General features: G+C 48.3%; 1 protein-coding gene across 1 annotated transcript; it reads right to left on the bottom strand.

The window, feature by feature from the left end:
- Window positions 1–965: 965 nt before the first annotated feature.
- Window positions 966–8,578, bottom strand: LOC149336980 (uncharacterized). Its single transcript, XM_089554796.1, has 3 exons — window positions 8,256–8,578; window positions 3,851–3,980; window positions 966–1,148 (listed from the first exon to the last, which is right to left on the bottom strand). The coding sequence occupies exons 1-3, from the start codon at window positions 8,576–8,578 to the stop codon at window positions 966–968; spliced, it is 636 nt and encodes a 211-aa protein (XP_089410922.1).
- Window positions 8,579–14,480: the final 5,902 nt, after the last annotated feature.

The raw sequence follows: 14,480 nt of genomic DNA, 5'->3' as shown, positions 1-14,480 counted from the left end.
TAAAGGGCCGCGGGTTCGGCTCACAGTCGTGGATACTCATCTGATTTTAAGGCCAAAGCCTTTAAGCGCTCATACTCGCTGCTATGACTGTCCTTCTGCCTGTACATCTGAAGTGAGTCGTAACTAGTCATTACTAGTCGCAAGTTCTGACTAACTAGTCATTAACCGATCATGAATACATAGTCATAAACAAATTATTCACGACTGACTAGTCATTAACGAGTCATCACTATTTAGCCATCACTAGTCTGTCATTAACCAGTCATGACTAGTTAGTCTAACAAATCATGGCTAGTTGGTCATTAACTTAATCGTGACTAACTAGTCAATATTCAGTGATGACATGTTAGTCATTAACCAATCACGTTTAGTTAGTCATCATCTAATTAGTCATGACTGATTAGTCATTAGCTGGTCATGACTGGTTAGTCATGACTAGTCATGACTGATTACTCATTAATCAGTCATGACTAGTTTGTTCCCAGTTTTTCCTCAATCCCAGCACCATACCGGCCTCATTAAAGTAGAGGCTGCTCGACTCCAGCGTGGCAGACAAGCTTTGACTCAAGATGGCCCGTGCGAAAATGACCCTGGCACATGCCAAATGCGTCCATGCAACCAGCCACGAGACCATGAACGGAATATCAGTGGCTAAACGGCATCGGTAATGGAATGGATTCCCAGAGAGACGGTAAGCGTAGCAGGGTATGTCAGAAAGTTAGGTGGTTGGATGAGATTAAGAAGTTTGTGGGGATAGGCTGGCCGCATCTGGCACAGGACAGGGCTAATTGGAGAGATGTTTCCTCTGCAGTGGGCTTAGTCAGGCTGATGGCGATGATGAAACAGCATGAGAGGCCATTTTTTTCAGCAGTAAAGATGCAGCCATCTATATAAACTGAACGAGTTCTCAAAATATTCAAGAAATAAAGTACACTCTCATAATTACGCATAATTTTACTGCTCCACTAAGAAAGTGCCAGGCCTTCTGCTTCGCTCTCGCCGCCACGCTGTGCTGCCTGTTTATAGCGCCTCTTGTGGGTGCTTATTTTGCGCCTTCGGGCGGCCGTCTCCCGTCCACTCGGGTGACTGCGGGAAGCACTGGGAGCCGCCTTCGGTGTAGACTTCCAGCCTTTCAGTGGAGCCCACATCTGAAAATGAGAAGCAGCACTGATGAACATTTATTCAGCGACAAACACTTGTTCAGGAGGGTGGCTACGTCATCCAATCATGAGGCACTTAGCTGAAGCAAAAAGTTATGTTTGCGCAGGCATGTCTAATGCAGAGATGGCTGCATGTGGTTGTACTCCTAACAAAGAGATGCTAGGAATGTAGGAAGTCGGGCTCCTTCGTCCATATCGCCAAAAACGAGGGAAACTGAGTTTACGCCGAGCAATGACGCCGATGTTTCTCTTACATATGTATGTCTTTCATACTACTTGGGCGGCATTTTCCACTGCTTTAAGAAGCGCATGCACGTTTGCGGGAACACGCAGTAGCAACAAGTGTCGAGGGCAAATATGGCCGCCTGCGTTACGCTGTTAGTCTTGCAGTGGTGCTAGTAGCTGCATTTTTTTCATCGCAAGTGTTAATATGCAGACCTTTATATGCAGCAACAGTGACGCCTTTAATATCGTTGGAGAGTCACTTTCGGAGATAGCTCTCGCTGCGACACGTTTGCGGCCGTATTACTAAACAAGACCAACATAACCAACCCACTACGGTCGTGAGAGCGCCTAACGCGGCTTTCAGGGTCTTGATCACCATCGTTAAGGTCAGGTTCACCGCCAAGGAAGTAAAAATAAATAGTAAATTGGTTTTTGACGAAAGGAAATGGCGCAGTATCTTCCTCACATATCTCGGCGGACACCTAAATCACGCCGTAAGGCAAGGAAAGAAGGTAAGAGTGAAAGAAGAAAGAGAGGAGGAGGTGCCGTAGTGAAGGTCTCCGGAATAATTTTGATCACCTCGGGATCATTAACGTGCACTGAAATCGTGCTGCACACGGGCGCTTTCAGCCGCGGTAGGGTTCGAACCCGGGTACTCCGGCTCGGTGGACGCGCGCCTTAACCACTGAGCCACCACGACGGGTAGCCAAGTAAGGCAGAATTAACATTTGGCATGATATAAGGTTCTCCCAACGACCTGAGAGAAGCACATATCTTGGTTGCAAGTATACATCCTGAATAATGATTTTTATACTCATCCCTCCGTCGATATCCACTTTACCGGGTGCTGGCGGTAATACATACTTAAGTAGTTTTCAGTAACATTTTGCGATAAAATAAGCCCTGCGCAATCATAGCAACGGCGTTGGCGTGCGTCATAAACATGTGAGATAAGATTTTTACCATGGCATGATGTACGTTAGGTTGGTTAACACATTATTTAAATGAAGTCCGGTATTCATTAAGTACAGCAGTTAGGGTTTTCGTTGCTAAAGAAAATGGTAGTAGACCGGCAGGGCATCCAAAATCAATTATTAGATCAGAAAAGAAGTAATTTCTTTTGGAAGTGTGTGAGGAGGAATCTCCGCTGTCCAGACGCATGGTACAGGTGCGCGGAAGCTCGGAGCGGGCGCAGCCACTACTACGGGCTGACTTAGCTCGGAGCGGACGCCTCACACTACTTTCGCTCTTGCCATCTGGATCAATGGGTGGGATGAGCCACTCGAACAGCGGAGAAATAGGTGGGCGTGCCTACGCATTCTATGCAGCTTCCCCGCGCTGCTCCCATGCGACTGCACAGGCGAAATTGCTCGATCCATAGTGCCAATAAGGGCAACTGAATTTTTTCTCATCTGATAATTCATATTTATTCGATGGAGTAATGGCCAGTTACAATTCTTCACTCGCAGCCAAGATGCTAACTGCTAAACTGAAGAAGTTTATTAGCAGATTTTAGTTAATGAAAATGGTAATTAACTTGTCTCAAATGGTAACGACGTCCGCCAACGCAGTTTCATCGATCGCGCAGGAATTAGCAGTTTATCGCAAAAGAAACATGCTTCCCAAAATTATTGCGTCTTCCTGTGTACGCCCGGTATCAAGCTAAGTGAACATCGAGAACCAATTTCCCTCACCAACGGCACAACACGTCCTATACTGCTCCTTACTTCATGATGTCGCCTTTTTTCTACGGATTATAGCCTACCACAAATTTTCAAATAAAATTGAAAGGAGTTTTTTTTTGCGCTAGTAAAGAGCAAGGAATGCAACAATCCGTTTTTAAGGCAAGTTTCATATGAAATGAATAGCCGTTTGGCTCTTGGAATGAGACAGAAATTTTGATAATTGGGAAGTTGTAAGATCCTATTATGTAAATATGAAAGGTATTGTTCCATTCTTCTCATATCAGCAAAATTTTTCTTTTAGTGTGTTTCTATCGATTGCACCAATCAGTTACGACTGCCGTAAACACCAATAGGGAACGTTTTTGATGATAGCAAGAACGTTAATAGAAAAAAAATATAAGACTGCCGTCGGGTTATCTGCGGATATATTGATTGTGATAGTGAAAGTTCACATTACATGAAAAAAAATTGCGTTCATAAACGGTTTCCCGCCGAAAAATGCTTTTGTCCAGAATCTCTGCATATGAACTCAAGAGCGAACGAAGGAACAAGGCTAGGCACGCGGAGAGGCCTGAAACAAAACCTGAGTTGTTGAACCCAGCAGCTTATTCGAAAGCTTTCGCGCATGCTTAACTTACTGCAAAATGCGAATAGGCAGCTGTATGCACATGAGCACAATGTGCATTACAGAACGCGATGGCTGTTTTCGATGCGTGAGTCCACAGGCGCTTTCACCGGCGACGTTACGGAATGAATTAAGGATGGCAAACGAACACTCACAAGCACTTCGGCGCGGGCCGCCTTGGAATCGCCATCTTCGCCTTTCGACTCGCTGTTATCTTCGGGAGGATAATATTCGTCTTCCGTGACGTCCGGTCCGTGCGCCGTCGTCCTCCTGACAGGGGTCGGGCTGAAACAGGATGTTTAAAGGGTGACAAAAATTTTCTTGCATTTGGTGGAATAAAATTTTTCAGGAAACGTCAGCCTTGCTGAAGCACCCGAAAAACATAATTGTCGGCATAGAGAGCAACGCGTGGAAGCTCCCGTGCACCACAGAGGAGTCGAGCTTGCAAATTCGAGTTGGTGCCTCTAGTTGGGCATCCGTCTTCAAACTTATACACAGAGCACTAGGATTCAAACAACGTGATTACTGCAACCCTTAGAACCAGTCCTGAACTTCGACCTCTGCAGAAGGGAAATGGTGGTTCCTTCCACCATCAGACATGGGCAGCCATAACAGTAGGTAACAAACCCCGCTGAATGCTACAAAAGTAAATTCGGCGCACTGCGATTGTAGAACCCTCTGACAAAAGAAGTAAACAAATCAGCTGATTTTGTTTTCTCCGTCAGCTGCGTATTCCGTTTGAATTGCCTCAGGAGTAGAATGCAATCTTCGCTTCTTTGACATGGGGTCGAAGAGCCACAGCATTACCCTCCAGGAAAAAACAAATTGGAGGATGGTTCAACTGTCTTGATTTATTTTATTGTACCACATTAAATTTCTAGTGTGTCCTGGATCTGGTATTTTTTCCCGGCGCTAATCTCTGTCACTTCCATTGAGGAGACGTCCGTCTGAGCATCACAAATAAGGGATGCACCAAAATTACTGAGCAAAGAAAGCCACTTCGGTACTGAAAAGTACTCTACCCAATTTTTGCTCTTAGAAATAATTTGTTCTCTGGTTCCTTCTGCCTGTGTGGACGTTTGTTCCTCAGGAAAGGGCGCATTGTTTGGCGAGATAATTGGACTTCAAGATGCTCCCTCCAGTCTGTTCAAAGCCGTGAGGTCATTATACTGAAAAGCAGGGGTTGCCACGGTTTTGAAGTGAACGGCTGAGTAGTGTAGCCTCCGAGAGAACCAATCATAGCAATATCGCTAACTTAGGAATTTCACTCGATAGGTTCATTCAATTCTTCGCAGCTACGCTTGTCAACAGCGGTCGTTTAGGGAGGAACTAATTTGCGCAACTACCGATGTCTCGACTGAAGCTCAACACTTCTCGTAGCCTGTGGCGTAATTACTTCATGGGACCATAACTACACTGCCTCTTTGTGGCTTGAATTACCCTGTTTGCCGGCGCATATTTCGACTATTTTTTTATATCACGTGCCCGAAACTCAAGGGTCGACCACTGCCCATATCACGGCCAGGCCCAGACGCAGGATGTGATAAACACGGAGCAGAAGGCCGGTTGATAATGGTGCTAACGACGGTCTACTAGAGACAGCCGAGCGTTTCGGCCGACTTCGGGTCTATGGCGGTTGCTAACATTTTTACTGGCCAACAGTTTCACGCTCCCATTCTTTTTCAAGAGAGCAGCACAATAAATTCTCCGGCAGGAAGATAAGCACAAAGCTGCATCGTGCCGATCGCGTACTTTAAAGGCGTCATAGTTGCACATATGCCCCATTTCTACGAGCTGTCTTATTATTACTTGCTTAAAGGGTAACTGCATCACTTTTTGAGAGTTCCACAATATCCAAGAATTCAAACCTATACAGGCTGTAGATAAAGCATGCCAAGTGTTTTTGCGCTAGCGTTAAAAATAGCGACTTAATCGACGATTGAATTCTGCGCTTCTCCTCAAACCAACCACGCAGTGCGGGGAAGTTTGGCGTGACGTCATGGAAGGTAAGATTTCAAATCACCGCTGCCGTCACCTACACCCTGCCGTGCGTCGTTGGCTACTAGGGCATTTTTTTTTCTTCAAAGCAAGCGTTTATGCGTTTGACATGCACCGGTACCTTCGATGACGTCATCAACCCCCTTCCCTTTTGGCGCTCTGCGCTGCGGAGAAGCTTGAAGACTGTCGCGATTATAATCGGTGATCACGTCACCATTTCAAATGCTAGCCTGAAAAGACTTCGCCCGCTTTATGTGCAGTTTCATACATTCCACCCTTTTAAGCTCGTCATTTCTATAGGTCTGCAGTTGCCCTTTAAGCGCCTAGAAAATGAGGTGCAGCAAGTGTGTTCAGTGAAGCCAAAATGTGAATCAGGTACTGCGAAAACGAGCTCCTTAGGAGCTATCCCTATTCCTCTGTGTGGTCCACTGTCCCGGAATTTCCCCTTGTAGGCTAATACCGTTTTTAGACATCATTCTTCCTTCCTGACTACTGAGATTCGGGTTGCACACGCACTTCACGTATCAACAAATATTCTAGTAAAGGCGGTATGTAAAATAACGTCAACTGTTCCCGTTCACAGAAGGACAAACCTCCAACATAGGACATCGAGTGGCTTCGCATAGGGAATTTTTTTTTATGTGCTGCTTCGTTCTGCACTGTGCTTTCAGACAGTGGGCCAAGGCGTGCTCTAACCTAGGAACATGAATTCCTGGCCAGTTCGACTTCCTAAACTTGTTTTGACCAACAGGGCGCGGCAATAAAAATTATAAGGTGCACTCAAGTCTTCTTACGTGCGCAAATGCAAAAGCTCTGTGCAGTCCGCCACCTGCTCCATCTGCTGGCCGAGCGCAGTACATAGCGACGGGGGTTTTCAATGGGTGCCGCATGATGACGCTACGACTGCACGCCAAGCACGGAGGAAATTCACCGGAAACTATAGTGAACTAGAATTCTAGACTAGAATTCTAGTTCACTATACCGGAAACGAAGGAAATCGGCTACTCGCTTGATTGCGACATCTGTAATTAACATGCACATAATTACTCATGTGGGCCTCAGCACACAGCTTGAAAATACGTTTTTAAGAACTGTACATTTACTAGACGCGCCTTTATTCAGCGTCAAACATCGAAGTGCCGTGGCGGAGTGGCAGCGATCCCGCCTCGCACGCCGGCGGCCCGGGTTTGATTCCCAACTAAACTCCAATTTTCTTTTCTAATGATTGACAGTTCGTGCGGAAACTTTCGCACACAGCCTCTGTCTACATCTTCCGTCCATGCCGTCACCGTGTAAGACTTCCGACTTAAAACTGCAGTATATATAAGTACTTATGAACAGCACAGTTTTCGCCGTTGCAGTAAGTAGATGTCGATTCCAACTCACAACCGCTGGTTTTCCTGTGAGATTTTCTGGCCTGGTATAGTTTTTCAGTTTCATAATCAGGGTAGCCGTCGCACTCAGCAGGAAGTGCGTGTGGCCATAAGGTGCATCCGTTCGAATCAGAGGAAATGCACGAATGCATACTAAGGGAGGAAGTGTGGAACAGGACTTTCTCACTTGAATTAGAATTGCTGAAAGTGGACCACTGTTTAGAGGTGATTTATTTTCAAATGGCGCACATACGAACATTTTGTTTTGAATCCCAAAAGTTCTTCTTCGAAAATCTTCTTCGAAAGTTAAAGAAAATGTATTCACCAAATAATCAGCGAAGCAACGTAAATACATAACACCAACCCCACCGAGGTGCCACAACTATATACGTCGAAACGAACTATCAGGAGGTGTATATGTTCTGAGAGCTGAAAAATATAGAGAATTCAACATAAGACGGAGGAAGAAAAAGGATGACGGAATCCAGACAGTTTCGTCTGCTTTGGTATTACACAGAGGCTCTCCAAAACGGACGATATCCAGTTTCAAACTCCTATCGTCATCAAAAGTGCGGCGCCACCTTCTGAACACGAGGAATAAAAACGCAAGTGAAAAACTGGAAGGGACACAAGTTCCGCATTAAGGATCATGAAGCGATAGCGTAGTGTGTTTATTCTCATATATGCACAAGGGCATTCTCTACTTTGCATTCATAATCCCTCGGAGGCAGGTGGGCCACGTAGGTCGCGTGACCTTGCGGCGTCATCACATCTTGGCCATCGAATAGTGGGAAAACTACCCACCGTGACAGTTAATTTAATGATTGATAGCTCGGGAAGAGCAACCTGGGCCGTACATGATCGACCGTTGGGATCACCTGCCATGGCAGGGGAAGGGGCGGCGCTTAACTGCTGCACCACTGAGCCAGGAGCAGTATGAGGACTGCCAGGGACCTACGAGTGTAGAGAATGCCGTTGTGGATATGCTTATATAGAGATTAGCTCATTACGCTATCTTGTCATACCCTTAGGCGGAGCTTGATGTGTCCCCTTCATTTTTTCTTTCTCTATGTCCTGCTTTCTAGCGCTATTGAAAAAAGCTCATTATGGGTTTTCAACTAACCCAATCTGCCGCTCATCTACTGCTATACCACTTCGCTTTGCTGCAGAAGACAACCTAAAGACTCACGCCGTGACTGAAGGCTGAGCCCTGGTTGTCGCCCGTTCCGGAGAGGAGGAGGATTGGGCACTGTCCCTTCTCCGCTCAAACAGCCCGCTCTCGGTGACCATGACGAAAGCCAGGAAGAAGGTCACGACGGCCACCACGAAGATGGTGAACAGGCGCACCAGCAGCAGCGGCTTGGAGTCGAGGAAGTCGTCGTGGCGCGACCGCTTCTTTTCGGGGACCACGGGAGGTGGAAAGTGGCGCGTGTACGACGGCGCATAATAACGCGGCCCGCCGTATTCGTCCAGCGAGACGTAAGACCCTCGCCTGGCTTCCGATGCTGCCATAACCGTATATGCCTCTACAGGCCCAACTGAGGTCAATACTGCCGGCTTCGTCTTCTTTCCTTTCCAGTTTCTTTCAAGGGGAAAAAATAGCCAGCGGTTACGCAAAGTGGCCGCCTGGTTAGTGCGCCCACCTAGCATTCTAAAGACCCCTGTTACGCTTCCAAGAGAAGGCAAGCGTAGCAGTACGACAGAAAGCTAGTTAGGCGGATGAGATTAAGAAGTTTGCGGGGATAAGGTGTGTTGTATCCTTTCTTGTTTCAGTTTCGTTTCTTTCAGTGTACATATCGCCATCGTCATTCAATATGATTTCCTATATAAGTGGCTTGACTGTGACGAATAAAGGAGAGTGTTTCTGCATACTGCGCTTGCGTGGTCCCGTGTCATGCGTCTGGTCTGAACCAGACACCACATATTGGCGACGAGGATGAACCGCCTACGGTGCAAGGCGACACGGAGCCCTTGCAGCCACGATCTCATCGGCGGCCAGGAGTAACGCAAGAACGCCGGAGGTGCGCAAGAACGCCGGAGGTGCGCAAGAACGCCGGAGGAGCGCAAGAACGCCGGAGGAGCGCAAGAACGCCGGAGGAGCGCAAGAACGCCGGAGGAGCGCAAGAACGCCGGAGGAGCGCAAGAACGCCGGAGGAGCGCAAGAACGCCGGAGGAGCGCAAGAACGCCGGAGGAGCGCAAGAACGCCGGAGGAGCGCAAGAACGCCGGAGGAGCGCAAGAACGCCGGAGGAGCGCAAGAACGCCGGAGGAGCGCAAGAACGCCGGAGGAGCGCAAGAACGCCGGAGGAGCGCAAGAACGCAGATAAGTGAAATTTGCTCACACCACATATTGCGAGGATCAGTATCGGAGCCATGTCACTCGGGTGTTTCCCAGCACCGCCCCCTTTCTTGCCTGCACCCGGTGACCCGGCTGTGCCTTGGCAGCAGTGGAAACGCGTATTCCTGAATTTCCTGGAGGCCATTGGCGGCGATGAACTGAAGCCGAAGCGTTGCAAGGCAATTCTGCTAAACTCGCTCGGGGTTGAAGGCCAGCGAATATTCTACAGCATCCTTGCACAAGGAGCAGACGTGACTGCAGACGCCAAGGCCGAGGACAAGGGGGACAAGAATGAAGAGGTGGACCAGTTCAAGGACGCGCTTGCTGCACTGGATACGCATTTCGCGAGCGCTACGAATGATTTGGTGGAGCGGCGCCGGTTTCGCCAAAGACGACAATTGCCTGGTGAGACATTTCAAGCATTTACAAACAGTCTTCGGGACCTTGCGTCTACTTGCAATTTTGGCAGTGCTACCGATAGCATGATTCGAGACCAATTATTGGAAGGCACTTCGTCACGAACAACACGTGAACGCATGCTTTATGAAGGGTCTTCGCTTACATTGCAGAGTGCTGTTGACATCGGGAAGCAAATTGAGCAAACACAACAAGAGCTCGGGGAATTCGCGCATAGCACTGTGAACAAGATTCAAGATGTGCGAAAAAGGTCAGACTCTGAGCAAGGAAGTTGCTACAGGTGCGGCTCGTCATCGCATATGGCTAACTCGACTGCATGTCCGGCGAGGAACAAGCGTTGCCACTCTTGTGGAAAAATTGGTCACTTTTCAAGCATATGCAAATCGAAGAAAAAGAAATATGCCGTTCGAAAGCCCGAGAAGGCCAACGCCGTCACGGTACTTCAAATCGGTGACCGTAATGCGTCGGCGAAGGATATTCGAGCCAACATTTCTATCGGGAAGATAAGATTGTCGTTGATTGTCGACACAGGCGCTACGGTTTCTTTGCTCAGTGAAGAGCACTACCACAAATATCTAGCCGACACGTACTCATTACGACCGCCGACTGCCAATTTGTGCAACTATTCCGGAGAACAAATCAAGTTAAGCGGTTGCTTTCTTGCTGACGTATCTTACAAGGAAAACAGAGCCAGTGTGCTTTTTCATGTCACAACCAAGGGCACTTCGCTGCTGGGGCTTGATGCCGTTCGGAGCCTGGGAATCACTATCAACGGCTCAACCTTGAATTGCTGCCAGGTGACATGCCCTGATTCACTGCCTTCAGAATTTACGCACCAGTTTGCGCACTTGTTCACGGAACAGTTAGGGCATGTGAAAGGCTTTGTTCACCATGTTAACTGCCGTTCATCTGTGAAACCAGTCGTTGCGAAACTCCGACGCCTGCCGCTCACGCTACGGCAACAGGTATCGGTAGAGATACAACGCCTGCTGGCCGAAGATATAATTGAACCTGTCGACGCATCGGAGTGGATTTCACCGATCGTCGTCGTGAGGAAGAAGGACGGTTCAATTAGGTTGTGTGTGGACCTACGTGAAGTGAACAAGGCAGTAATTGCCGATGCTTTTCCTCTTCCGCATACAGAGGAATTACTTCATGAACTAGCTGGAGGAACGTGCTTCTCAAAGCTCGACTTAGCGTCGGCATACCACCAGCTAGAACTGACTCCGGAAAGTCGGGGACTAACCACCTTTATCACACACGAAGGATTGTTTCGTTTTAAGAGAGTGTGTTTTGGCCTTGCATCTGCCCCTTCAGCCTTTCAGAGAATGATGCAGCATATTTTGAAAGATTGTAAAGGCGTACTTTGTTACATTGATGATGTGATTGTGTGGGGCAAGACACGTGAGGAGCACCACAAGAATCTACACCAGGTGCTAAAACGCATTGGTGATTCAGGTTTGAAGCTCAACCAGAAATGCACATTTGCTGTTTCAGAACTATCCTTTTTAGGGCATACGGTGAGCTCAAAAGGGCTCACACCATTGCAGTCTAAGGTTGACGCTATTGTCAAAGTGCCTGCTCCTCACGATGTTGCCACTTTGAGGTCATTTTTGGGTCTCGCTGGTTACTATGCTCGGTTTGTGCCGCGATTTGCTGATCTCGTCGAGCCGCTTAGAAGGCTCCTGCGGTCTGGTCAACAGTTCACGTGGGATGATGCGGCTGAGCGTAGCTTCCAGCTTGTTAAGACAGCTTTGTCTTCAAGCCCAGTCACAAATTTTTAACCCAGACCTTGATGTAATTGTTACGACAGATGCTTCTGATAAGGGTCTGGGAGCCGTTCTTCAGCAACGCGATGGTAACAGCGTACGCACGGTGGCCTTCGCATCACGTGTCCTGACTCCTGCTGAGCGGAAGTACTCCGCTGGGGAACGGGAGGCCCTTGCTTGTCTCTTCGCGTGCGAGCGCTGGCACGTCTACTTGTGGGGTAGAAAATTTTTGTTACGTACGGACCACCAGGCACTGGTGACGTTACTTTCAGCTGCCGGTACAGGACGCCGACCTTTGCGTATATCGAGATGGTCAGCTCGACTTTTGTACTATAACTTCGACGTAGAGTACCAAAAGGGATCGCAAAATGTCGTGGCCGATGCGCTTTCACGCCTACCTCTTGACTGTGATTAGCAGCAGACGATGCAGGAAGAAATTGTGTCCGTTGTATCAGAGTGCCTAACAAAGGAACGGCTGCAGGTGGCCACTGCTGCAGACAGCACACTGCAACAGGTTGTTGTGCACGTGGTACATGGTTGGGCGCCTAGAAAAGCTTTGCCAGCAGAAGTAATGCCGTACTTTAATGTGCGGGAAGAGCTTTCTTTCGTTGATGGCCTTTTGATGCGCGGCGAGCAGGTAGTTGTTCCGAGTGAATTAACCTCGCTCCTGGTTGGTTTTGCGCACGAAGGTCACCCAGGAATTGTGAGGACGAAGCAGAGACTACGTGATCTTTACTGGTGGCCGCGTTTGAATAAACAGGTAGAAGAAGCAATTCATTTTTGTCATATCTGCCAGGCCACGGACAAGTCCGCTAAACCGTCGTTTGCACCGCTGCAGCCGGTGACGTTTACAGCGCTACCATGGCAGAAGCTAGCAATGGATATAGTGGGACCGATTGACTGGGCCCCTTCAAACTGTAGGTACATGATATCGCTGATCGATTATCATTCCAAGTGGCCTGAGGTTGCCTTTTCATCTACAGTAACGTCAGAGTGTGGTCGATTTTTTGCAGACTGTGTTCAGCCGAGAAGGCTATCCGGAAGAAATTGTCACAGATAATGGGCCTAAGTTTAGATCGCAAATGTTTGAAACATTCTTGAGAGAGAGGGGTATTGCGCATCGTTGTTCTTCTCTGTACTATCCACAGGGAAACGGCGCGATTGAACGTTTTAATCGCGTGCTGAAAGATTTCATGCAGGTTGCCCGATTGGAACAACGGCCCCTCCAGGCTGCTGTGGTTGACTATCTCGGCATATATAGGTCCACGCCGCATGCGACAACGGGTGTGTCGCCAGCTAAGTTGCTCCACGGGCGTCAGCCAAGGACAAGACTCAATACAGTGGGTTTGCCGACAAGAGAGAGTGTCCATGCCGGTTCAAATGTTCCTGCTAGGGTTAAGGCGAAGCAGATGTATGCAAAACAGTATACGGACAGCAGGCGAGGTGCGAAAAGACCAGCCTTTAGAGTAGGGGACTTCGTTTGTGTACGCAAGCCAGCAGGCGGTGGGAAAGCGTCGGTAAATTACATGGGACCTTTCAAGATTGTCGGCAGAAAAGGCAAAAATAGCTTTTTGATGAGCGACGGTCGTTGCTGGAACGCGTCTAAACTAGTTCGGGTTCCCTGCAATCAATCGCAGACAATAGAACAATGGGCATGGGAATTGCCTCATCACTACTCGGGTACCGCCGGGCCTGAAAGCCGCGCAGGCGCTGAACAGGGTGAATTGTTGCGATTGCCGGAAACAAGTGCTGAAGTTAATGAAGAAGTGGTTGCTCCTTTAGAGGATTCGGTGGAGCAACCTTTGCGTCGAAGCACTAGGGTACGCCGACCTGTAGAAAGATTTGGGTTTTCTTTACCTGAACAATAAGTGTTTAGTTCGTGTTATTTTGGTTGTTGTAAATTACTATGTTGTATTTTCAAGCGGGAGGCGATGTTGTATCCTTGTTTCAGTTTCGTTTCTTTCAGTGTACATATCGCGATCGTCATTCAATATGATTTCCTATATAAGTGGCTTGACTGTGACGAATAAAGGAGAGTGTTTCTGCATACTGCGCTTGCGTGGTCCCGTGTCATACGTCTGGTCTGAACCAGACACCACAAGGTGGCCGCTGCTGACGCAGGACGGGGTTAATTGAAGATATATGAGAGAGGCCCTTGTCCTACAGAGGGCGTAGTCAGGCTAATGGTGGTATTGATGATGATGCAAAGTGGTAATGCAGTGAAGAAACGCTGGATAGAGGCGATAATGGTTATGCACAGAAAGATTGTGTGAGCGCCCTACTTTAGCGACCGAAAGACGTACGCTGCGTTGCGCCCTGAACCATCTCGGTCCTCACCCTTTAATAGAGGATATGGTCCTGGAACCGTGGCCACAGCAATAGACTGCCCCCAAGGACTATAAAGCACTGTTTTGCATCCTGAGAGCGACTGGCTCGAGGGACCAGTTGTGACTGTGCCCCACGTCCCTTCTCTCTTTCCTTTTTCAGTCCAGTCATCCCTCTTCCCCTGTGCAGGGTAGCCAACCAGAACATCCTTCTGGTTACCACCCCTGCCTTCCCTCTTACACTTTATCTCTCTCTCTCTCTCTCAAACACACACAGAAGGTTGATGGTGCAATAAAATGAAACTGCGATGGCAGGGCGCTGGCCAGATTTCAAAGACAGGTGGGCGGCTTAGGCACACTCTTATCCAAATGCTGGGTCTGGAATTCTCCGCCAGCTGGCTTCTGCCTTTCGCTGCCCCACCTTGTGGTCGTAGTGTTTGAAACGAGCGGCTGCTGCTTGACGTTCCTTGCTAGAACGCATGGGCGAAGGCGATGATGATGCAGCCTGTTTAGCCTTGTGGGCTCGGGCAGCTTATTTCAACTAAACTGCATCTAATACCCTCCACA

The sequence above is a fragment of the Amblyomma mixtum genome, chromosome 7, assembly GCF_055824585.1.
Source record: "Amblyomma mixtum isolate Tamu chromosome 7, ASM5582458v1, whole genome shotgun sequence".
NCBI lineage: Eukaryota > Metazoa > Arthropoda > Arachnida > Ixodida > Ixodidae > Amblyomma > Amblyomma mixtum.
Note: the sequence above shows the minus strand (reverse complement) of the source record. Positions and strands in the feature narration are given on the sequence as shown.